Below are 27,890 nucleotides of genomic sequence, written 5' to 3' on the forward strand. Positions count from 1 at the left end.
TATCTTTACAAAACAGCTACCAAATTAAGTGCAGAAAAAACTACAAAAATTTAAGGCTTCTTATAATTAATAAAAATGCTTAAGTTGTATTTGACTGCTTGACAAGTAACAATATAAGTTTCAAAGGTCAAGATAGCTATCTTTAGGTAGAATTTCTACGGAAATAAGAAAAAATGAAGCAAATTTTCTGAGGAAATAAACGCAAATTTTCTCGTGCATGCTGACATAGGCTTGGATTAAAAGAACAAATGGAAACTTAACCCAAAGTCTTATTGGTAGGAAGTCAAAGTTTTAACTTAAAATACACACTGGTTGTTTATACTGATCATAGTAATTATGTACTTGCTAAATACCCTACTTAAGCCTAGATGATGAGCTCTGAGAATAACATCTACCTGGCAGAATATAATTAAGAAAGGCATATTTCTACAAGGGAAATTTTCACTCTTTGCTCTCTTCTGGTAGTTAATCAACATCTAAGAAGAAACAACTGTATATATCAGCTTCCCTTTAGGTTCTGGAAATCATGATTCTTCAAGCAATTGTTTTGTTTATTTTTTTCATTTCTCGATAGAAAATATGAGAATCTGAACAGTTCGTTCATTTGACACAACTTTATCTAATGCTGACTGAAGAAACCATATGCCCTGGCTAAAAACCTATGGATATTGTTGTGTCCAAGAAGGGAAAGTTTACCTGTGTCATGAATTTTGTGTCCTCATCAGAAAAGATTTTTAAAAAATACAGGTTATAAAAACCCCACAAATCAAAAGAGAACAAAACTTAAAATACCACTACTACCAACATAAATGTGCAAAAGCAGTATTCCTACAATGTAAGATACAGAAAGAGTAGATTTTTTTGATTAAGAACATTACATGGAAGGATGCTCCCATGGAAGGAAGAGCTCCAGGCAGGAGGAGTGAGGGCCAAATTGCAAAACCATAGCCCTATAACCACGTGCTAAAGCAAAACTGGAGTAGACTGGAGAGAGGGTATGCAGTTCACAAGTCATGCCAGACTTTGAGCTGTAATTTTAATCAAAAAGTGTTAGGAAGCAGTTGGAGGGTTTTAATTATGAGGACATCTAGTACAAGTTGTACTAGTAAAAGAATGATAGTCTTCGCTTCTGTGAGATGAAATGAGTGGAGATGGTCACAGAAGCTCTGAAGAGTAGAACCAGAAAAATAGAGGAATGGTTGGTGTGAGGATATTAAGAACTGCAAGTGGAGCCAAGCTGGAGTGACACGAGCCAGTAATCCTAGCTATTTAAGAGGCTGAGCGTGAAATACCAAAATTCTAAGCCAGCCCAGGCAGAAATGTCTGTGAGACTCTTATCTCCAGTAAACTACCCAGAAAAAGCCCACAAGCAGCACTGTGGCTCAAATGGCCTTGAGCAAAGGAAGCTCAGGGACAGTGCCCAGTTCCTGAATTCAAGTTCGAGGAAAAGGAGACAGAGACAGAGACAGACAGCTTCAGAGACAGAAACAGAGAGTGGGAATTTAGTTTACAGAAGAAAATACAATATATCCTTCAGTTTGAGTTGTTTGGTGGATAAGAATTAGCTTATTCTGAACTTGCTAAATTTGAGAAAACTATCACACACTTAAGATAAACTAGAAAATAGAAATTTGCATTAGTGAATATGGATTTTTTTTTTTTTGCCAGTCGTGGGGCTTGAACTCAGTGCCTGAGCACTGTCCTTGGATTTTTCTCAAGGCTAGAACTCTACCACCAAGCCACAGCTCACCACTTCCCGCTTTTTTTCCATGTATATGGTACAGAGGAATCGAACCCGAGTCTTCGCGCATGCACGGCAAGCACTCTACCACTAGGCCGAACTCCCAGCCCATGAATATGGAATTTTGAGATCAAAATAGGTGCTAAAATCTTGAATCACGATACTTTGAAGGATTTCATATACCAAATATCTGATCTAGTATATAATGACCAACAATCCAGTTTTGGTTAATATGCTTGTTTGTTATGAAATGATTTCTTTATTGGAAAAGTGTATTTTAGACTAAAGGTCAATTAAAAAACTGAAACAAGAGATTATGACCTATTCAGGAGGCAGAGATCTGAAAGACTGTGCAAAAATGGTAATGTGATCCTATCTCAACCAATAAGCTGGCTGTGATTATTCATGGTAGGAGAATCATGGTATCTGAGGAGCCCAAGGAAACAGCCGAACTCAATGAAACAACCTAAAGGGAAAAGGGCTGGGGCTTAAGTTTTACAATGTTTTGCCTATGCCCAGCCAGAACAAGTCACTCAGAACCTTACTACTGAAAAAGAAGTTGGGCTGGGCGTGGAAGGGGGAAACAACATAATGGTTTGAGAAAGATGTAGAATTTTGACAGAAAAGTAACAATTATACTGTAAACCAAGTAAGATGTGTTACTTCTATCATTAAAGTTGGTCAAATACAAAATGAGCTATATAATACAGTGTACTAAATAGCATAAGACGGAATGTTTTATACAGTCTCAATTTTATTCTTCTTTCCTACTTTAAACAATGGCTACTAGTACAGAAAACATTTTGAGTTTTTCACAGACACTTCTGTCCTGAATCTATGCTTTCACTGACTACTTAGAATATCTTATTATAAGATTCCTTTTGGTTTTTTTTTTTGTCAGTCTCAGGCTGCGATCCTTTCATCTGTACCTCCCCAACATCTGAACCAAATTGAATCGTGGTAGCGTTAATTTTTTGCTCAGCTGATGTGGATCTGCAATACTACCATCCCAGCTTCCAAAATTAACTGGGATTACAGGCAGGCTATGTTATGGCTAGCTTTTAAGACATTTTTGAGCCAGGCACGGTGGCTCATGTCTGTAATCCTAGCTATTCAGGTGGCTGAGATCTGAGGATCAAGCTTCAAAGCCAGCTCTGGCACAAATGGACCTGATACTCTTATCTCCAATTAACCTATAGAAAAGGGAAGTGGGGCTTGGCTCAAAGGTAGGGTGGTATCCTTGAGCTGAAAGAACTCAAAGACAGCACCCAGGCCCAGTGCAAGCCCCATGACCCACAAATAAAAAAAAAAATGTTTTGCTTAGAATTTTGGAATTCTCACAATGTGTCTAGAAAGCAACTTCTGCCAAGTATAATGCTTAAAGGATGGTTTAGAGTAAGTAGTCTGTCCTTCTAGGTGGTAGAACCTTGCTTCACAGTGACAAAACTGCACCCGTTGTATTCCTTTATAAATCCCACCTCACATTGCCTTTGATGTCTTTGTGTCTTAAATCTACTCCGGAAAGACAGAAATTTGCTCACTTCTAGATTTATAGAACTTTGTAGATATCTGCACATCATTTTGTAATAATAATTGTAATAATTGTAAAACATTAACTGCTGACATCATGACATATAATCCAGAATTAACAGTATGGAAGAGGAAACAGATGGAAATTTATCCCTTTTTAAAGCAAAGAACTAAAGCATGAAAATAAATTTTCTAATTTATCCAGAGCATCCACTTCTATCATTAAGGAGTTATCTTCCTTTATGTATCAGTCATGACATTAAATAAAATTTAAGTTTGAAATGTCTTGTATTCAGGGAGAATCCATTGAAAAACAAGCATTTCTCATAGCTTTCTGAGGAAAACCATAAGAAGTAAAGATAAAGTATACTAAACTGTCTTAAAAGATACTTAATTTTACTTGAGAAAAATTGAAATTAAACATATTTCCATAATCAGGCCATATAAATTCTAAACTTTCATTATAGAATTATTGGAGGGAAATATGGGTAGTCACTCTCTCATTGACAGGTGGAATTTCAACTGATATGATTCAAATGGGCCAAAGAATTGACAATATCTATAAAAGTTACACATCTGTATCACATTTTGGTCAGTAAATCTGCTTCTAAATATTTCCAACAAATACACTTGTACCACTTTGCATTGACATGAATTCATAACTATGCATTGTAGTGCTTTTTTGATAAAATAATGATTGAAGAAAATCAAATATTTGCCATAAGTGGATCATAGAGAGGAATATTATACTCTCTAAGTACTGATATAGAAAAATTGACATAAGAGCTATCTTGCTTTAGGAAAACAAGGTTTACTTTCATATATAAAATACAAGGAGTTAATAAAGACATATATGTGTATATATACTAAATATGCATATAAATGTTTAACAATGACTAAGAAACTAAACAGAATTATTCTTCTGATGACAGAGCAGTTAAAACTAGACAGAGGGTTGATCATTAAATTTTAAATAAAAATTCATTGTTTTCTTTAAAAAATAAACTAATTTCATCAAGTACATAAATTTGAAAAATTTTAACAGAAAATTAGCTTTTAGACATGAAATGAGTAAGACTCAAATTTGATTCCTGCTATTTTTACCTAATTTTCTGATTCTTAATATCCTTCTGAAATCCTAAGAGCCTAACCAAGTGAATGTTCAATATGAACTGAGTTCTTTATCAAATTTAGTCTGTTATACTAATGCTAAACACTAAAGCAAATGTGTTTACCCTATTATGTTAGATTTACACCTAACTTCCATTCCTTTAAGCCTTCAGGTTTCTACCCATAATGCATTTTGCTTTGGTACTTCCAGTACTCTCTCTAGTTGCTCATTAAATAATCTTCAAACTTCCTTTCTTCTTCTCTTGCCCCTGTCTGGCTGATATTCACATCAAAAACTGATTTTTTTAAAGTATATCTGGTTATATAGTTGCTGTTAAAAACTTGAGTGCCTTTTTCACATTTAGAATAATTCTCTAGTTTACAAGGCCTTAAAAGAATCTTGAAGAAGTGACTCCATTCCAAACTAGAAAAAACTATCTCCGTTATAACTAGTTCAGTGTAAGAAACTGTTCACAGAGTACTTGCTCCTTTGTCTTCCCATGAAATAGAGAAATAAACATCCAAGTAAAAATCGTAAATTTTCAGATCATTGATTTTTATGTTCTTTTTGGTGACTAATTTGAGTACATAAACGTGTGTATGTTTAACACATGGGATTATGTTTAATACAGGGAATTATGATATGTTGTGTAAATTTGTCCCGTGGAGATTTCTTGTTGATTGAGAAACTCACAGAAAAGTTCTCTTAATTATCACCTATAATACTGAACAATAATGACCTATAAAAGAGAGGGACTCAAATATTTAAGGTATGAGTCATACTAATATACATCTGAACTATTTAACATTCATTGGAAATGAATAATGATTAAAAATCTACTACCATGTCTAGTATATACATTTGACTTAGCTGGAAGACATTAAAGGTCCAAGGAATATAGAAAAGTGTAGCACTGCTCAATTAGCAAATCATGACTGCCCTTGTTTGCACATGTAAGCCTCTTGATTGATTTTTGGACATATTGTTGCAGCTTTCAGTACTAAGGATGGAACCTATGCCTTCACACATACTACGAAGGACCTTGTCAATGAATAGTACTCAGAGCTTCTAAATTTCTTCTGTATTTTTGACATATCTGCTTCAACGCTACTACAAATTTTTAGCACTTATCAATCTCATCTTCCAAAAATCATAATACAATTTTGTTTGATTGAATTAACTTTAGGACAGACATTGAATACAGCAATTAATTTGAAAGTTAAATGTATAAATGTATTGTGTGTCTTTGGTCTCAGGAAGCCCTGACCTGGCAAGTAACAAAAGAATAAGAACAGTGTACTTAAGAAACACCTTCCCTAGCAAACATCGGATTAAAAACTGGAAAATAAATACTCAAAACCTTCTACCTCTCACAGATTTGTGAGAGGTAGAATATATTTTGACCAAGTGTGGAGACCTGTCCTTAAGAATTGATGTCAGTGAGTTTAAAAACTATGCAGTCCTACAGGTGAGAAAGAAAGTCCATGAGAGGAAATGACTAAATCCTATGTGTGTATCTTTATTGGCAGCTGATAATTGGCATGCAGCTTAGCTATAGTAATTAGCTCCCTCTTTGGAAAAAAAAAGTTTCCGGATGAACTCAGAGTTAGTGCATTTCAATTTTGTCTTGTTTCTTTGTCCTTTCCTCCCTGAGTAATTTGTGTTATTTTTAGAATAGGAAGAATTCAAGATGAGCTCTCTCCTCACTGAGTCAGCACTGTCTATTATTTGCCCTGAGTTTTCTAGAGATTATCTGAGATTAGAGTGTTTTTGTCCCCTCTTCCTGTGTATTTTTTGTTTCTTTCATGTACAGCTTGAAGCAGCTCAGGGATAAAGGAATTGGCCATTGCTTGGTAAATATGCCAACTCTAGAGACTGTTATTTGGAGTTAATAGCAGTCACATGACTAAAACCTAAAAGGAGGGGGAAAACTTCCTTGCCTTTAGTCTGCTTTTAGTATGTGTCAAGAAACTTTTACTTTTAAGGATAAAACATTTATTAAAAAATAAACCAAACTAAAATATGATACAAATTGTTAAGTTAAAGGGACATGACAGATTCTGTAAGATTTTTAAGAGAATTGGTGAAATGCCCACTGAAGGTAAACAAAATTAGTACTGTCCTGAATTTTCTGTTGGTATTGAATCATTTTTAATTGTATTTATTTAATTGATCATGTATTGGAAAATTATTTTAATCTACCTTGTTTTTCCTATCTATCTCTGCAAAAAGACATTCAGAGTAACACATTATGAACCCGGAATAGTCTAGACTTTTCTTCATTATGTCTGGAAGGATATATTGTAGACTATGGAGTAATTGTTAAAAAGGAACACTAAATATAGTTTACATCGCATTCATTTTAACAAGGCAAACAGTCTTCTTGCTCTTTGACTCTGGCACAGGAAATAGGGATTACTGACCTATGTGAGTTCACAGTGATGACAGATCTCCCAACTCATGAATTTTTAATACTAAAACTCTCTTAAAATCTCCAGCTCAAACTTGACTCCAACCCTGATGGAATACACTTAGCTGTGCACTGAATCTCTACAGTCTTCTCTTTGTGCATGTAGTAAAAAGCTATAGTAGTATTTCTGAATGAAAAGAGTCATAATCATTAAATGAAATACTAAATGTCTGCCCATTAAATCCTATGTCATATATAACTGCCTAGTACAGTCTCATTTCTATCATTGCACTGAGAATCAGGGCTGGAGGAATGATATTCAGAGATGTAAGGAAATGTTGTATAGAGGAAAACACTTTCAATCTATTTTTATTTTAGTAGCACAAGTGAGTTTTATTTCAGCATATCAATTCTGACATCTTGATCAATGTCCCTCTTGCTTCTTTGTTTTCCTCATTTCTACCAAACCTGTGTCAGTAACTCTATTTTTTAAACAAAATTATGTTATAAATTATCTTCCTAATTGAGGTAAGAAAATTTACACAAAGAGAAAAGTTTGTTACACTGACTTCTGGAAAAAAAATCTAGAATCGGTGCTCTGGATCTAATTTTCACTCATTAATATAATTGTTAATAATATTGTTAAGATTTATACTTTATTCCAATTTTTGAAACAGTTAATGAGTTGAATTCTTTTCACATTAATTCATTAGTAAGTTTCTACTTATTGATATGCTATTTATAGAATACTTGTAGTAATATTTTTTTCTATTTCCTTTACAAACAGCTTTTTCAACATATTAAGAACCACAGTTTGTTTTCTTACATGTGCCTGTCATAAGCAATTTTAATTTCTATACAAAAATTGTATTTATGGCCAGATGCCAGTCGTTCATGCCTGTAATCCTAGCTACTCAGGAGGCTGAAATCTGAGGATCACCTTTCAAAACCAATTCTGGCATTAAAGTCCATGAGACACTTATTTCCAATTAACTACCAGAAAATCAGAAGTGGCACTGTGGCTCAAGTGGTGGTGTATTAGCCATGAGCTGAAGAGCTCAGGGACAGTGCCCAGACCCAGGATTCAAGCCCCATGACCGCCAAAAAATGTATTTCTATTTTGTTTTTTAAACTTTGAACTCTTCTAGTTACCAAACATTACTTTTCATCTCATTGCCTGTTTATTTTGTTGTTGTTTAGAATGCTCTTTTTTTCCAAATGAAGTATGCATCAAGTCCTAGAACTAATATGTGGATGAAGCAGATAAGATTGAAAATGGATGGATAATTTTCTTATTTCTTTCATGAGACACTTCAATTTAGATAGCTAAAATAATTCATGGAAATTTCCAACTTTTCAGTAAATATAATAGGTTTGGATTGAATATCTACAAACAGCAGTGAAACTTACCCATTCTGTAGAAATACAGTAATAATATATTTCTACTAATTTATTCAAGATTATAAATAGACTGGATAGGATTGCCTATAATATAAGAACATAATTTCTGGTGACCCTATACAATCATAGTGATAACAATTCTCTACATGACTCCCAGATAAGTGATTGATGAGGAAGCAGACATTTTCTACTCTCTGAATTGCAAACACTATTGAGCCAATATATTCTTCCTTATAAATGGAGAAATGCAGGAACCATTGTCGTGCAGTGGTGCGTGAGAACTGGAAGGTCTTAAATATTTTGGGACCAATAGAAATATGTGATCATGAGCAAACTAATGAGTAAACCCTATAAATTAGTAGAGTGAAGCAATGGCACTGACTAGCAAGTAGCAAAGAAGAGTCTCTGCTAAGATCCTCACTTTTGTTCCTTTTCTAGTTACCATGAGGCCTGGCTTCCTGCCCTTACATTTACATTACTTTAATTTAATCTCTGATTTTTAATGGTTAATGTATCGATACAGAATCACTTGATGTTGTCTGCATTTTGATAGTTCAATTGACTTCATCTTATATGGATAATGACACATTTTATTATTATTATTATTATTATTATTATTATTATTGTGATATTGTATGTGCACAATGATGCTTTTCAGCTTTCCTCTTAAAATAATCCCAGGAGAAACTTTTTTTTAGTCCTTAATACCATATAATGAGCCTAAGCAAAGGGTATGTTTTTACTATGTGACTTTTACTTTGAATTTTTGGAGGCATAAGATCAACTTTAGGATTCACTTTAATAGTATCAGATACTAGAGGTTTATCAGTCAAATCTTACTCTGTTTTTCCATAATCCATATTCCCCTAGGGAAATAGTTGTTTTGTTTTCAACTCAAATATTTAAACTAGTAATCTCAGATCATTTTGGCATTAAGTAAGACAATACTTGAATAAATTAGAACAATGAAGTCAATATTGAGAAAGATCAAGATATTTAACAAATACATGCAATTATTTTTCTTAAGTCTGTATTAAGAGAATGGCTCTATGCCTGTTTTCCCATATCCATGCTTAAGGCACAGATATCTATAATAACTACTCTCAATTTTTCCTTACAAAGACAAAGGTAACAGAGAATTATAGCTTGGCAAGGTCAGTTTAAATATTAAAAGAAAGTAAAGATTGAGATTAGTGGTTATACTGTAAAAGTAAATATGAAAATATAAGCCATTGCATTGGTATGTTTTGCTTAATGTTGTGATTCTAAAATAATATATAAACTAACAAGCCTGAACTCCTTAGGAATTCAGTTGCTGGCACTGGTTCCTTTTACAGGGATGGTCATTGCCCAGACCAGCCAAAGCATTCAATGCCCACTCCTTCTCTCATATTGTAAAAATGTTTAAAGAAAACCATATCCTAATGACAATTGATTTAACATTAAAATTACTATAGTAGTTATTCTAGGAAATGCCTTCATAAATGAATTGAAATTTCTTGACTCATTTGCCTAGGAATGTGATGATATTTATTTTTATGCATCTAGCATATTTTGGCAGCAATTTCTTCTGATGCAATAATGTGAAGTCAGGCTAAATATTGTTCAAGATTCTTTATAACACTAAGAATATCTACTCATACTCATTCTAGTATCTGTAAAATTGATCTAATATTTGTTTAAATATTTTGCTCTAGACAAAGATGAGAAATCCCACCCCTAATTGAGTGTGTATGTTTATGTGTATATGATTTTTGTTTTTTGTTTTGTTTTGTTTTTTGTTTTTGCAAAGCTTCCAATATTTACAGCCTTGTTTTGTACTTAGGATTCCATAAAATTCATAATGGAAATGTTTATTTTTAATACTGTTATAGCCTTCATCTTAAAAATACACTTCAACCAAAGAATTAAGAATTTTAAAGTTGGAAGATAACAGAAGAATTTCACATTAAGGAGATTAAGAGACTTTAAGGCTAGCTTGATATTTGGCCATCCATCTTCTTTAACTGTAGGACTTTGGCTAATATATACAACTCATACTTTATTAAGTAATTTGAGTAAATTTTTATTATAATAGGATATATTTATCAAATTGCCATTAAATTTCCAATCTTCTGGTTTTTTTCCACCACTAATAAAATAAAAAGAAAATGATTGAACTGTTGAGACTGTAAATATATTAAATTATGACTGTGTTGAAATTGGTTAACATATAATGTTAAAATAATTAATAATATTTAAAATAAAATGTTATTTAAAAGTTTATTTTTAGTCTTTTAAATATCTTAAGTAGCTGCACAAAATGGTCTCAATTTATCATGTCAGTTTGTGACTACAATGCATGTTAATGAATGTCACCATTTGTATTGATTTCCACCATCATTCCAACCCATTTAAGAATTATTTTATATTTACCAATTTTGCAAAGTCCAAAGCATAAATCAATTTTTCCCATCACTTTATCTACAGATAACTGTAGCTGGCCTTGAATCACAATTCTCCTGCCTCAGCGTATTGAACACTGAGATTCCTAATAGACAGCAAATTAGATCGTGAAGTTCTCAATTTTTTAGAAACAGAAATTTCAAAGCACAAGCAAAATGCTCTATACTACTTGCGAATCTTTTTCTTGATTTTTAAAAAATAATTTAGTGTTCAAGTTAGCTAGATTCCATATTCTCTTTCAAATGCATTAGGCATTGATTTTGGAAAAGAAAATTACCTCTCCCAAAGGTCTTGTTCTGAGTTTCATTGCTTGAAGCAATGAAAACATCTCATTAACACCAACTTCGTTATGCTGTTTCATTGAGCTTAAGTACTGAGTTACATATGATAGTATGTAATTCAATACCTTCAGCAAAAGAAAAATCTGAATATTTGAGAGGTTTCCCAAATTCTGATTTTAAAAATTAAATATTTGCAGTTAGTATATTAGTTCAAATCAAAAATGGTAGAAACTATATTCTCACTAGTCTGAGATTTCTCATTGTTATGAATGTTAGGTGAAAACCCAAAGGTGTGCACAGTCTCTATAGTTCTCAGAATTGTGCAGTTTGATATGGCACAATTTCAACACCAATCTCAAATTGAAACATCATTTTTCCAAGTTGGTGTCAATTTAGAATGAAAAAAGATGTACTTTTGGAGAGCTACGTATAGATTTGAATTGATGAGAGGGTTGTAGGATGCGGGCTTGAACTTAAAATCTTATATTGACTGGGCTTACTGGTGTTTATTTTGAAGATAGTCATGAATTCTCTGTCTGGCCTAGAGTTGAGTCACGACACTCTCTTCTCAGCCTCCTAACTAACTAGGATTATAGACATGAGCCACCAATGGTTGAGCCACCAGTGGTTAATTTGACATTTTGTTATACATGGAGCAGATGTAAAATAACTTTTTCACGTAGCACTATATATACAAAAGCAGAAATGGCTACACATTAAGTTGAACTTGTTTTTAGGTTCACACATTTATAAAATATTTAAATTTTCGTACATTAAAATGCATTGTGATTTATACTGTACAGGCAGACAATCATTTGTTTCTATAGGTTTCAGGTCCACGGATCAAATCACTGTGGATTAAAATGATTTATCCACATTGAATATGTAAATACCATCCTTGTAATCATTCTCCAAATTATATAGTACAATAACTAGTACACAGCATTTACATCCTAGTACATGGCATTTGCATTTGGTAATAAGAATAATCTCGGGATCACTAAAGGTAGAGAAGAATGTGCATAAGTTAAATGTCACAGCCATGAGATTTATAAAAATGGATTTAAACAGCCTTGTGGTTTTCGTTTTGTTTTGTTTTGTTTTAATGGAGGAACTTGGAAAATAATCCCTGTAGATACTGCAAAGTGACAGAATACATCCATTCTTTTTTGAATAATAAAATTCCGTGACTTTATATTTGTGATTAATGAATGCCAACTACTTAGAGTTATGAACAAATGCCAAAGTATGTGCATTTCCTCTTTATTTAGTGTACATATGTCTTTGCATTTCAGAACTCTTGGATCTGAACAGAACATCAATATTTCACAGCCCTTTTGGATTTCTGGATCTCCATGTGATGCTGCTGGATGAATATCAAGAACGACTCTTTGTGGGAGGCAGGGACCTTGTGTATTCCCTGAGCTTGGAGCGAATCAGTGACGGCTACAGAGAGGTATCCACACACCAAACTGATATTCCAGAGGGAAAGCAAAGGGGAGAAGAATTGCAAGGATTATCCTGGGCTTATTTCCCTTCTCTGTGTTGATCACTTTAAAATTTTTGAGTGATTGCCTTATTGAAATACAATATTCCTTTAAAATGAAAAAGAATTTAAAGTTCATAAAACATTGTGAATATGTTTTTCTAGTATGCAACTGATATACAGGTCTCCAGAGGATCTGACATTCTTCTTCTATGATGACCTTTGTTGCCACACCCACTGTCATGAGCCCTGGGATGGAGCACTGTGAATCACAAGGAGTTTCCCTGGGTTTTATTGCTCCAGAATCCAGGCTTGAGAGAACATGGGTATATGACATCATTGCCTGTGTAGTTTTACTGGCATAATACTAATTGAGATGGATGCTCCTTGAATTTGGAGGATTAATATATGGTATTGAGATAAGGAAGAAAGTATTTTGGAAATGGTTAAGTCTGGAAAAATAAAACAATTCTTATTCTCTATGCTTTTGTAAAGATTGATCTGGGTTAAATTTTTTAGACCTATATCCATTTGACATGAAACATGAACTATTACTTGAATCATTGCATTTTTAGGACAAATGTCTGTGTGGTATCCACATTCTTTATAATTTATTTTTGTATTCATCAAAATAGACCATATCCAATGTTTAAATCTTTTAAAAATATGACAAAAAGCAGGATTTCTTTGGTCTTGTCAGTTCTTAAATCCAAGAGGAAATAATTTTAAGCTTTTCTATGCTTCTTCTGGTTCCGTGTGTGTGTGTGTGTGTGTGTGTGTGTGTGTGTGTGTGTGTGTGTGTGTGTGTGTGTGTGTTGTTTTTTTGTTTTGTTTTTGTTTTGTTTTAAGGTTTGTTTATTCATGATATCTTACACTAGGAGCTAAATGGTAGAACTCAGGGCCTTAGGCATGCACAACTATTTATCCCCCCCACACACTTGCTTTATAGAAATATTTGTACATTGCTCTTTATTGAGATTTTTGGTTTCACATTTTAGATGGGATCTGTTATGTTGAGGGAGGATGACGGTTTTATTCTCCTTTGCTTGTATACATACCACTCTTCTCCAGCAGCCCTTTGGTCCTCTGCCTTTTGACTTTTAAGATTAGTGATATACATTTAACTCTTTATATTATTGTAATTAGGAAAAGCAGTTTTGACTGTTAGAAGAAGTTAATCACATCACAAGAAGGAAAATGTAAAATTCCAGATTGAAATTCATTTTTTTAAATTTTGTTCCACTGCTTTTGAACTGTAATGCAGCTTCTGAGAACTGTGCAGTTCTCATTCCAAAGCTTTGTCAGGTAACTGCTCTTCTGCCCATGTATGCTGAGTCCAAGATTCAGACTTTTCCTTTAATGTCTGGGTTGTAAGATTTTATGTCTCTTAAGTGTCCAGTTTCATTCAACTTGAGCTTGTCTAAGAGGTACTCCATGGTTTCATCTCTGGAAAATGTCATTATTTGCCTAACATATTCTTCCTCCTCCTATCACCCACTTGACATCTATAATGCTCAAACATCCCCCACTCCCCATGTTATGGTCTGACTCTATTTCTTATATTATATATGTTGAAGTGTTTCTGTTCTATTCCTACTCCTCTCCCTTTCTCAATCTATAGATTTCTTTTTCCTCCTCCTCCTCCTCTTTCCTCCTCTTATTATTATTATCTTTAAGTAATTGTGCAAATGAGTTGTCATTTAACACTGTAGTTTATGAATTACACTGCATCTTGAACATCTGACATTGGTTTTCAACAATCAGCCTCACTTTGCTTTGCTGGCATATAGATTTCTGCTTTGCTCCTTGTTGTAAAGCCCATGAGCACCTGTCCATGTGTTTTAAAGTTTCTTAATGTTGAGAATTTTTCCCCAGTTTTATTTATGCTTTTGTGATTGCCCCTTTTAAATTATTTTGCAGTCATTTTATTTTTTTGTGCAATGCAGTTTCGATTCTCATTTATATCACATGTAGTATATACACACACAATGACTTGATTAAATTCAATGGATTCTTCTTTGAGTCATTGGATGTTCTCTTTCACACTGCAACCTTCCCTCCCTTTTTTCTCCTTTCTCTCTCCTGTCTCTCTCCTTCTTTCCATTCTTCCTTCCTAATCTCTCTGTCTCTTTGTCTCTATCTCTGTCTCTCTGTCACAGAGTGATGTCATCTACATACTTGTATTCTCTGATATCTAAACTAGGGATCCTAAAGTAGATCCTTTATGTAGATGATTTTGTATGTGATTATCAAAAGATCCTACAAGGAATCTGCTGTCATAGATGATTAAGAATCTTTGCATGAACTAAATGGCTCCTAAATTGGCTTTTTTCGGGACCAAGATCATCTAATATAACTCTCATGACAAAAGTCTCTGGAATCCATATTTATCAACAACTTCTTGGGTGAATCTCTTAATCATTCCTTGAGCTGTTCTTTCCTAAGGATACTGAAAGAAAAGCAGATAGCTGTTTTCCACTCTAATGTGATTCCCCTCAGAGTAGGGGAAATTGAATCTCTGAATTATTCTCTTTATTGTTGGGCCTAATTGTATCCCAAGGCCTTTCATGCCAGAAGACAGGTTTTTATTGAGGAAATGACCTGTGAAAACACTAAGAGTAGAAGACCCAAAAAGCTGTGAGACTTTTATGAACCGTCTCTAAGAAACTAAACAGAGCTGTATGTGGCTATGGAGCTTCAGGGTGCTAAGCAAATATATCAGGGAAAGCAACTGTAGAAATGATTAAATTGAATATCTGTCCTGCACGCAGAAATAAATTTCATTTACCTCTGAGACTCAAAGCTTATACAATTTAGGGTGCCTTTCAAGTGATATAGTTGATACAACTTTTAAAGTGTCAACTTTGTGAAGACTCCTCTCTGATCTAGAGTAGTGGTAAGTCCTAGAGAAAAGGCCCTAAACTCACACTTTCTTACCTCAGAGGTAACTTCATCCCATCTACATGTCTCATTTTGTACTTGCTACTTGTTTTGCCTAATTCTCCAGAGTGATCAGCAATAAAACTCTCAATAGACCCTTTGTGTTGGCTTCCATTTACAGCAAGGCTGGAATGAGGTCAGCTTCACAGACCTTCTATTTAAAGCAATAGACTCAAGGCACATTTGACTCCTTGGTGGTCTCCAGTCTCTGATGATGTAATATAGCTCCATTTCAGCCAACATCTTCTCCTGAAGACTCTCTTATTGTTATGTATTTTGTGTCCTCCCCCCGGACTTTGCCTTGTATATCACTGGGTTTCTCAGTAATATCAATTGACTTTTTGAATTATTCTTGAAAGGCAGCTATGCTCATCACTATACAACCAATGTACTCTTGAATTATTCTTACTTGAAAAGAATGATATCCTCTATGGTTGAGGACTTTGAATTTAGTTCCTAGTCTTTACCCAATAGATTCTAGTAACAGAGCAATAGTCATGCTAATCAACACAATGTCTCCAACTAGGTGTCCATAGCTCTTGTAATCCTTAGCTGCTCAGGAAGCTGAGAGCCAGAGGATCACAACTCAAGTCCAGCTTGGACAGAAAAGCCTGCGAGACTTCATCTTTCAAAGATATACTAAAGGTGTGGCACAAGTGGTAGAACAGCTGGAAAGCAGCCTGAACAAGTAAGCTTTCCAGATACTTTCTAGAACATAATAACACTCTACCTCAAACCAGTTAATCTCATCCTCTTATATATCATCATGATCCAGATCCTCCCCTTAAACACACACACACACACACACACACATACACACACACACACACACACACCCCTCCTCAGACATTGATACTTCTAGTTATACCATATTTTTCCTTCCTCCAAATTAAGCATCTTGAATAGGTAATTAATACACATTTTAATCACATCATATATTCCATTTATTTCTTATTTAATATCTTTTAAAATGTATTAAAACTTAATATATAAAAAGATATAGAAAGACATAAACAGCTTAAATATTTTAGGATATATGCCAATATTTTTAAATTGTATCCTAGCCAGCTCAAGAATAAAAACTCACCAATCCTATTACATAGATAACAACATTACTTTCTACTCTGTTCCAGTTGCATCCACAGCAAGAGCAATTGCTTTCCTCTTATTCCCTCTTATTTTTAGTATATAAAATTATTTCGCCATACATAAAAGATTTTCATGTACACACTTTATCAATTAGTGTTGCTATTTTTGAGCTATGCAAATAGGTTATGTAATAATACGTTTCTATCTTAAGGAACTGAATTTTTTTGGTTTTCTATACATTTATGTATTTAGATCTTGACTCTAGTTGTAAAATAAGAACAGAACTCTGAATCTGAGGTTCAAACCCCAACTCTGATAGATAAAATGAGCAAATTCCTTAACCTGTCTGTGCCTCTATTTTTTTTTTTGTTTCTTTGTTTCTCTCCCCCTTGAAAAGAGAAATTGTAATTCATGTAGGAGACTTAGTATAGCATTTGAATACATCAAGTACTATGTATATATAAGCATTTCTTACTTTTATTTATTTATTTTTTGTGAGTCATGGGGCTTGAACTCAGGGGCTGGACACTGTCCTTGGATGGTTTTTGTTCAAAGGTAGTGCTCTGCCACTTGAGCCACCGCACCACCTCCGGCTTTTTCTGAGTATGTAATACGAGGGAATAGAGGCCAGGGCTTCATGCATGCCAGGCAAGCACTCTACCACTAGGCTATCCTCCTGGCCCCTTCACTTTGATTTTTTTGTCTGCTGTTTTCCATCATCTGAATAGACCATAATTGTATTGTTCCTTCCAAATTAAAGGATATTTTGATGGTTTTTAGTATTTTAGTAATTATCAGTGTTGCAATACTTGTTCTTTTTTTTTTTTTTTCCTGTGGGTCATGGGGCTTGAACTCTGGGTCTGGGCGCCACCCTACCCTGGAGACAAGCCCCACTTCCCTTTTTCTAGTGATTAATTGGAGATAAGAGTCTCAGGTCCTTTTGTGCCCTTGCTGGCTTTGAACCTTGATCCTCAGATCTCAGCCTCCTGAGTAGCCACTGCACTCACCCGGCTGTTACTGGCTGGCAAGCTCACACCTGTAATCCTAGCTACTCAGGAGCTTGAGATCTGAGGATTGCTGTGGGAAGCCAGCCTGGGCAAAAAGTTCCCATGAAATTCTTACATTCAGTTAACCACTCAGAAACTGGAGGTGGAGCTGTGACTTAGTGTGTTAGAGTACTAGAATTGAGTAAAAGAGCTAAGGGACAAGGTCCACACCCTGAGTTGAAGCTCCTCAACCAACCAAAAAAGAAAAAGAAACAAAAGGAAAAAGTCTCCTGATGCACACACACACACACACACACACACACACACACACACACACACACTCACACACACACACACTCTCTTTCTCTCTCTCTCTCTCTCTCACACACACACACACACTCTCACACACACACACACACACACACACTCTCTCTCTCTCTCTCTCTCACACACACACACACACACACACACACACACACACACACACAGAGTTTCCAAGGAGTGGAATTCCTAGCTATAAGATATGTGGGTGTCATTTGTTCAAGATGATACCAAATAGTGCCAAATAGCCATCCAGTGTGCTTATAGAAATCTCCTCCATCCACCAGTGTGCTGATCGCCAGAGATGCACTTTCTTTCCCTGCTTTGGGTATCACATTTCTACTTTAATGTCCTTGTTGTACATGTTTCTAAACATTTGCCCATGATTCATCTCTGTAACAATACCTTGTTATGTGAGCAACTGTAATTTCAATTTTAGTTCTTTTTATTTTACTACAATAGAGTCACTTATTAGTGAACACATGCAGTCTAAAAATCAGGAAATACAATAGAAAAATAAAACAATAACATCCTATAATGAACACATAGTCATGCTATGAAGAAAAATCATGTATGTACTTTAGGAAGATACAACAATAAAGGCATTGGTGAGGGTGTAAAGCTAGGGAAAAAAGATCAATTATAGGGAAGTAATTCTTGAGAACACACCCAACTAGAATAAGTAGCAATCATATTATCTCCAGGGACAATCTGCTTTTAATTAAAGCACAAAGGTAAAGAACTATGGAGGAAAAGTTTAACATTACAGTGGGTTTGCTAACTGCTCCAGAGGAGGTAAAAAAATTGTCTGAGGGCTTCAGAATGGTGATATCACTTAGTGGTGCTTGTGAGACCTATGAGATGGGACTGTCAGCATTGACTACTGGCCTGGGGTAAGGGTTAGGACTTTCCATGGCAGCTGAGGTTAATAGGGATTAGTCCTGTTGATCAATTCAGGGAAGACGAATGACCTTAATGTTTAATTTCATTTAGAAAATTGAAGCCACTAAACATATTGGTGTTTAGTCAGCCCCATATCCTCTGTTTCTTTTCTTTCTTTTTTAATTTAACTTTTATTATCAGGGTGATATATAGGGCAGTTACAGTTATATTTATAAGGTAGTGAATACATTACTGCTTGAACACTGTTACCTCTTCTAATCTTTTTCTCCAAGTTATCCCCCTCCACTCCTTCCCAAGTTCATTTCCAACATGCTGTTTTGTGAGTATCATTGTTACACTGGCTCATCGTTTTGTCCTTTGTATCATCATCTTGTTTTTCCCTTTCCCTTCCATGATTCAAATAAACAAATAAATGTTGTACAGCATAACAGGTGTCACAGTCCGATATTGCAGCAACAGAGGATAAATCATAAGGGAGAGAAAAAAGAAAGAAAGAAGAACGATATAGAAAAAGAAAAAAAGAATAAAAAATAAGTTCACACAGTATATTTAAAACAATAACCACTAGAATAAATCTCTTACTTACCGTATCCTGGAGTTCATTTTGCTTAGCCTCTTCCTATATGTCCATATGCACACACATAGCTTTTGAGCTATTTTGATCCTCTGCTAGAAGAATCCTAGATGCATACTAATTGTTGCAATTGAAGGAAAAACCATTGAGCCTATATTCCTTTGGGTCTGGCTTACTTCACTTAATATTATTTTTTGTCCTTCCATTTCCATACGAATGGGATGATGTCATTCTTTCTGGTGGCACCATAGAATTTCATTGTGTATATATACCACATCTTGATCCATTCACCTAGTAAGGGACATCTGGGTAGATTCCATATCTTAGCTGTGGTGAATAATGCTGTAGTGAACATGGTTGTGCTGATAGGTGTAGTACGGCCATGTTGTTGGACATTTGAGTAAATGCCCAGGAGTGCAGATCCCCTGTTTCTGTGACTTGTTACATTAAAGGTATCCTTCCTTTGGCTGTGAAATGCCACCTCCTTCTATATGGGATAGGAATCTTATTCTGTTGAGTTTTTTTTTCTAAGAACTGTACAATATATGTATATATATGTATATGTAATATATACACACATATGTATTATTATTTATCTCTACAAAATCAACAAATATGGCTGTGTGTGTGGATTTTGTATATATTATATATTGCCTTTTCAGACTTGGAAATCCATAGATTTTTAAGTGTCTATGAAATTACTTTTATCATGAGGTAATGGTATCATGATAAATGAAAGTTGAAGCATAGATCTTATATTTTTTAATTTTTTTTTGCCAGTCCTAAACTTGAGCTCAGGGCCTGAGCCCTGTCTTTGAGCTTTATTAAGGCTCGAGCTCTACCACTTGAGCCACAACACCCTTCTGGCATTTTTCTATGTATGTGGTACTGAAGAATGGAACACAGGTCTTCATGCATGCTAGGCAAGCACTCTATCACTAGGCCAAACTCCCAGCCCTATAGCTCTTATATTATGAAGAAGAACAGTCTTTGATATGATAACATGTAATGTATCAATGAGATTTTGGGTGCTGACCAAAAAGCCTGTGAGAACAGCTTAAGGAAGATTCATTCCACAATTCTTGATACAGTTGAATATAGGCCTATGACAAAATGTCCTGGTGGCAGGCGAGGGTAGCAAAGGCTACTAACAGGTGACAGGAGTATGACAGAAGGCAAAGACCTGTTCCCAAGCCCCATTTCCTCCAGGAGGTAAGGTTCTCTCTTCCAGATTTTCCATAATAGTGCTCGCTTGTGAGGTAACAAGTATTCAACACATACATCCTTGGAGAGCATTTCCTATCCCAACCATAACATAACATTTTTAGATAACATAGTAAATGATACTTGGTAATATGTCCCCATAAAATCTCATAATTTCAAGTTAATGATGTTCGCTAATGTTATTTGGAAATAAGTTATGCTTTAAAATAGCATTATAGTATCTTCCATTTTTCTGAATAATGAAGTTTCAGATACTTCTGAGTGTACTATTTTGTTTTCTATACCTACATAATAGAAATTCTAATGCCAGCCACAAGTCTGATGTTTGATTTGTAGTGTAGGTATAGTCCTTGGATAAGTTTTTGAAGGTTCTATTTCTGTGAGATAATTTTCAATTTTCAGTTTATAAAGCATTCTAATGTTTCTAAATTAAATAAATATAAAACTCTCAGTTTAGCAAAGACTGGTCATTATGGTGTGTATGTGTGTGTGGGGGAGGGCCGGGGGGAAGAGTTGCTGAGGCTTGAATTCAGAGCCTTCCAGATGCTAGGCAGGTGCTCAGTCATTCCAGACATGTGCTCAGTCACTTCAGGCAAACACTCAGAGCCACCCTTCTCTTTTTTTGCTTTTTTATTTTTCAGATATAGTCTGCTTCTGCCTGGGGCCAGCTTTGCAGCTTTGGACTATAATCTTCCTATCTCTGTCTTTCACACAGCTAGAATAACAGTTGCACACTACCATGCTCGGTTTGTTTGTTAAAGTAGGATTTTACCAGGTTTTTTGTTTCCTATTCTGGCTTTTAACCATAATTTTTTTTTGATTTCTATGTTCCAAGTAGCTGGGATTATAGGTGATCAGTCAAGACTAACCTGTGATCTATTCTCAGCTATGTTTTTACATATTCTTCCCTTGTTCACACTACCACATTGACAGTCTTACCACTTGCCATGGCTCTCATGTGCCTTCTCAGCTGTATACACTCATTCCCTAGATAAACCTCCAATAGTTATTTATAAAGCTATCTCTTTATCATCTAAATTAAATTGCAACAGAGTTTTTTAAAATCTCTCTATCAGATTTTGAATCTCATATTGTCTTAAACCTGACTATTGACTTGTCAGTCTCCTGAATGAGTTGAGTCTTTCAAGTAGATGCTGGGTCATTATGCTTGGCAATGTAGGCCCTGAAAGCATGGGAACACTGACCAAATTTGATTGTGTCTGGAGCTCTGCCTGTCATCCAGTGAAGCTGTTCTCTTCATTGTCTTCCTGCTTTTTTTTCCCCACTGTATTTATTGTCAGTATCACTTTCAAAATAATCAGTTCTTACTTTCTTTCATTCTTCTTATTTGGGTATGGGGTTGCTGCTAGGGTTTGAATTCAGGCTCAGTATTTCTAAGCAAATATCCTACCAGTTGGGCCAGGCTTCTCTCTTGTATTCTTTTAAGTTAATTTTATCAGTCTTCTATGGACCCCATTCTTCCCACCTATTCACCACCTGGCATTTCCCTCTTGGCAAAGAGAAAAAGATCCTTGCTTTACATGTGGCAGCAATTTGAAACTTGGCTGCATACTGATAAAACCTCGAGGATCTTGCAAGTAAGATTTATGCCTTCATCCCACACCTGTGATGGAGTGAGAAATAAGTAGTGATCATTTAAAACCCCAACCAGATGACTGTAATGTGCTTCCAAGTTTATGTGATTTTAGAGTATTGTATGTCCCTATGTATTCTGGGAAACACTGATCCTCTTAGGTAGTGTCTCATAAGTGATTGTTTCCTGTATATTAAAACACAACTTATGTGGATAGGCACCACAGAGGAAGAATTTTTTACATGAAATTTTGAAATCATTAAGAACATAGCATTTACTATATTAGTATTTACTATATTAGTATTTTTTAGGACCTGGCTTTGTTTATAAATTATTTCATTCATTGCTTTGCTTTTCCCAGACCACATATTAACCTCTTTCACAGTGAAACTGTATCTATGTCATATTCATAAATGATCTGCAAACCTCACTAGAAATTCATTTTTCCTGATAGAACATACTCTTTATTTCCAACTTTAAAATTCCATTTGCTTTGCTAATGTGAGACACCCCCACCCTCACTGAAAGGAAGGTAATTTTTGTATATCACACTCTTTCAAATGAAAAAGTCTCTAAGATCTCCAAGATAAACATGATGCATATATTAGATTTCCCCTTCTCTAACTCCATTCATCACAAAAGTAGTCATGTCTGAAATGGTGGAAATGCTGGGTAAAACAGTTGAAGCATGTTAAGATTCCTAGTCATGCCAGTGTCAGCACAGTAGTAAAGAGGGAACGATTAGAATGAGAAAGAGGACATACCAAGACCCTTGCTCTTGCTGGCCTGAAGAGAAATTTGTGCCTTACTCTAAAAATTGGAAGAGGAGTCTAACCACAGGAAACAGTGTCATTTAAGTTTTTCTTCTACTAAAATAGTCTTCATTCCTGGCCCCACTAATATAAACTGTGGCTCAAATGTACAACAGATTATCTCTAAAGCAACCATCAGAAAGCAATCCTTGAGGCATGGGGCAAATGGTAATGTGCCAACTAGGCAAGTAAGGAAACAGATTAAGTTTAAATCCCAGTACCACCAAAAAATGTCTAAATTAAAATTACCATCACTTGCTAAACAATTTTTTTGTTATTTTTTATTGTAATTAATAAAAGGGTTACATGATATTTGCCAGATAGAAGGTGCATTAATTCACATACATTGATACCCTTTCACATGTCTTGGTCCCCATTTTTAAATTATATTTCTCTATTATGGAGGAATTTTCAGTCTGATATATGTATGTACATATATAAAATCCTAATTCATTTATTTATAGATTTATTCCTCTTAAAATGTCAAAATGTGATCTGCAGAGACAGGGAAAGTTTATTATGTCACTGTTGGATTTCTAATTAGATTTATTGTCTTACTACTTTAAAGCATTTTAACAATATATATATTTTTTGCCATTTCAATCATCTGTTTTCTATTAAAAGTTTTTATCAACACTGAGATTTTACACTGTATTTCAAATGTCATGTTCAATAATCAAGTATTCAAGAAAGGAAATCTCTATATGCAATAACTGGCACATAAATTTAAAAACATAATTAAAAATAGCTGAGTCTTTGTACGTCATAGATACATATCCATCTATATATCACTATATATCTATAGAAAATATATCCCATCATAGACTTATATGTCTATAAAGATATGATTATATATCCGAATTCATGTCAATGACCTGGAATACCTGAATATTCAATAGTCCCTCTTGTATTATTTGGATCTAATATCCACATATCAAGGAGACCATTCGCCCTTTGTTCCTTTGGTCTTGGCTTATCTCACTCAACATGATTTTTCTAGTTCCATGCACTTCCCAGTGAATGCCATTATTTCACCTTGTCTGGTGGCTATGTAAAATCCATCCATCCATCTATCTATCTATCTATCTATCTATCTATCTATCTATCTATCTATCAATCTATCATCTATCTATCTATATCACATTTTTTTGTATCCATTCATCTGTAGTGGAGCATCTGGGTTGTTTCCATTGCTTGGCTATTGTGAATAGTGCAGTGATGAACAAAGCTGAGCAGGTGTCTATCATATCCTGGGTTATGATGCTCAGGTTAGATGTCTAGGAGTGGTATGGCTGGGATTTTAACAATATATATTTTTAAATAGTGTTATAACATTGCCAATACAGTGAACTAAAATTAGCAATAGTATTGTCAAAATTAGAATCCTTTGAGCAATGCTTTTTGTGATTTTTCCATATAAGATCTAAGAGTTTTGAAGACTTTTTTACTTCAGTGAAAAACAATTGTTTCCTTATTTAAATTTGTCACATTTATATAATGCATTTCTGTTTTTCCTCCTAAAATTGGCCTTATGATAATATTTACTTTTTTAAACATCATACAAAGTGCTGAAGTGTTTTGTTTTGTTTTTAATTTCATTTTATTGTGATTTATAAAGAGTTACAGTTACATCCGTAAGGTAGTGAGTACATTGCTTCTTGAATATTGTTAACCCTTTCCCATGTTGGGCATTGGATCTCCATTTCTATTTCTGTTTGCTTGACTATGAGCAGAGAAACCATGGTATCTTTCTCTTCTCTATTTTGAGAGAATTAAATGAGTTCCAGAGTGCCTGGACCGTTCCTCAAACATGGAGAACACTGTATATATGCTTGTTACCAATATTGTGACTTAAATTGGATGATTCTAATGTGTTGTCATTTTTTTTTGTGGGTCATGGGACTTGAACTGGGCTTGGGTGCTGTCCCTGAGCTCTTCAGCTAAAGGCTACTGCCCTGCCCTTGAGCCAAGCCCAATTTCCCATTTTTTTCTAGAGGTTAATTGGAGATAAGAGTCGCAGGTCCTTTTGTGCCTGGGCTGGCTTTGTACCTTGATCCTCAGATCTCAACATCCTGAATAGCTAGGACTACGCTCGTGAGCTACTGCACCTCCCTGTGTTGTCATTTCTAAATGATTACAGACACATAGTTTTAGGGGCAATGTAAGACCTAGAGACAGACATGGAGATATAAATCATTCAACACTGAATAAGTCATTTCCTATTCTAAAATATTTATAATGAAGAAGATTCATAGATACACATGTTTCATGGGCAGTATAAGGTTTTTCTTTTGTTTGTTTTGTTTTATGGTCCCAGGGCTTGGTACTTGAACTCAGGGCCTAAGCACAGTTCCTAAGCAATATTTACCCAAGGTTAGCATTCCACCACTTCGAGGGATAGATCCACTTTCATTTTTCTGGTGGTTAGTTGTACACAAGAGTCTCAGGGATTTCCCACCTAGGCTGGTTTTGAACTGCAATCCTCAGATTTCAGCCTCCTAACTAACTAGGAAATATAAGTGTGAGCCACCAACACATGGCAGAGAATACAATCTGAATAAACAGTAATAAAGGTTCAAATAAAAAGTGTTTATGTGTGTGTATATATATGTTCAGATGATGGTTCCTGAAGTTGATATAACTTAAATTGGACTTTGAAGGTAGAATTTTGATGGACAGAAATCATCTAAGGAACAATACAGGAGAGAAAAGGACAGAAGTTTTAGAGAAAGCAATGTGAAAGAATGACAAGTGTCTTGGTAGCCATAAATTGGTTGGGGAGAGGCTAAGAACAGAAATAGGGGAGAAATGTGGTTGAGACTAGCTCAGAAAGAAAATTGACTGCCTTGCCATTGAAACTTAGTTGTCGGCAGTGCTGGAGTTATTGGAGGATTATGAATGTGGACATACATAATTTGAATTACAGTTTAGTGTGATTACTTTAACAGCAGTTTATTGGATAGGGGAAGGAAGAGGCTGGGCCAAGGAAACAGTGATAGAATCTAAACACCGACACATCTACTTACCACACTGTGTTTCCACAATGTCATTGAGAACCTAGTTGCTACGTTGGAGGGAAGTTCTAGTCTTCCAAATTGCTCTTCAATATGCCATTACTTTTGCTAGTTATGCCTTTGTGATGAGGTACTTATTTCCTAACGGTTCTTCCTCTCTTTGCCTGAGATCATTTTACCCTAGTAATTTATGAATTAGGGGAACATTCAGTTGCTGGTAACAGTAGTGAAGAACCACTGACTAGTTCTATAAGGGAGGAGGTCCTTTGGTTTACTCATAGTGAGAAATGAGATCATAAGGAGAGTCTAGTATTCAACCCCAGGGAGCAAATTAGCTTGCCTCTGTTCTGTCCTTAATTCCTCATGCAATCTGTATGCATATGAGAATTAAGTACTTCCTGCGAAACAAAATTATTCTCTGGAAAATACTAGCATAATGTACAAAATTTTCTTTTCTATTTTCTATTCCATGAGGACATCAAAAACGTATATGTTTATCCAAGTTATATTTTGAGAAAAATACAGAATATGCCATATGGAGTAATGGAGTTTGTTTGGGGAATTTGATTGTAATTTTCCCCAAGTGTCAAGATTTCTGCTAGCTTTTCTCAAATTAAGTTCATCATTTGAGTTAAACATAATACACTTCCAAATGTGGTTATCTGTAGATAGGAAAGTGATACTGGGAGATGTTGTTTATGGAGACATACATGTTCCTCAATTTATTCAATCTTTTTTTTCCCCAGAGGTGAAAGATAGTGATGAATTTAACTTTTACTTGAGTGGAAATTAGCATTAAAATATAATTTGCATGTAAATCACCTGCTAATCCACATTAATGATATCAGTTCAGCATATTTAATCCATAAAAGAGGGCCCACATCAGGTCACTAATGTTTGGTGTAGTAATAATGTTTTAGTCAAATGTTTTAGCAAATAAGCCTTTTAATACAAATTTTGTGTACCACCCCAATGATTATAATTTTAGCATTCTAAACATTTGAATAATTACAATCATTATAGTAAGTACAAGTATACAAACACTAAGACAAATAATTGTGCAAAGTTGAAGACTAGTAGTTTATAAGCCATTAGGATTATTTAATGTGTTGCATTAAATTATGTTTTTGTTTTTTTTAATTTTGTTTTATTTCTCTTAATGATATTTATAGATTGTATAATTAAAATGTATTTTGATGAATTTTGATAATATATACATTTATATGAAATAAAACTGAAAATATGTACATGCATTTTATCAGAATAATGAAAGTAGGAATGTAGAAGTAGATGTTACAATAAAGTTTTTATTTCTCTGCATAGATTATATAAACTGAGTTGTTTCATTTATTTTTATTGTAAAAGGGAAATTTCCTAGGTTGTTAGACTATTTTATCCCTTATTAATTTGTTTTTCTGAGTGTTGAAAGTTAACAATAAGATGTTAAATCCTTAATTCTGCTATAATTATGCAACTCAACAGGAAGTCCAGAAAATATTACTGTAGCTTAATGTGCATTTTATCTTATTTTTCTCCTTCAAGGAGAAGAAAATGGATAGATAATGGCTGGCTAATATGCAATTAAATTATATGGTATGGATATGTGCTGAAATGGTGTGCATTTAACCTTTTGTGTTTTGAGCCTTTTTTGGTAGATAGTTTGAAATTACCATTATACCCTGCCTTTGAAAATGTTTTGTGCAGAGTAAATTGCCTAATTTTATGGATTTTTGTGGATGCTAAACTGAAGCAGAACCAAAAGGCACCCTGACTGCCAAAACAAATGAAGAAAATCCTTTCCTTTACTGGCTTGGCAGAACATGATGACTAAAAAAATAACTTTCCACTTCCAGTGAGGTCTCTTTGTCATGTTTTGTCACCTCAGTTAACTTTTGAACACAGTCCTGAGCCTGTAAAACTTTTATAACAATGTCAACAAAAGAATCCAAACCAAGCTTAACAGCAACAACAACATTTTAGTAACCTTTTCCCATAAATTGCATTTTGCTCTGTGTGCTCAAAATTTAG

General features: G+C 34.6%; 1 protein-coding gene across 1 annotated transcript in view; it reads left to right on the plus strand.

Moving 5' to 3' along the window:
• Positions 1-27,890, plus strand: part of Sema3e (semaphorin 3E) — a 214,354-nt gene that overhangs the window by 92,912 nt on the left and 93,552 nt on the right. The window contains exon 2 of the mRNA XM_090332890.1: positions 12,215-12,375. Coding sequence (XP_090189016.1) covers positions 12,215-12,375 — 161 coding nt within the window. The remainder of the gene's footprint in view (positions 1-12,214; positions 12,376-27,890) is intronic.

This window comes from Megascapheus bottae, chromosome 5 (assembly GCF_031878675.1).
Source record: "Megascapheus bottae isolate mThoBot1 chromosome 5, mThoBot2.hap1, whole genome shotgun sequence".
In the NCBI taxonomy this organism is placed as follows: Eukaryota; Metazoa; Chordata; class Mammalia; order Rodentia; family Geomyidae; genus Megascapheus; species Megascapheus bottae.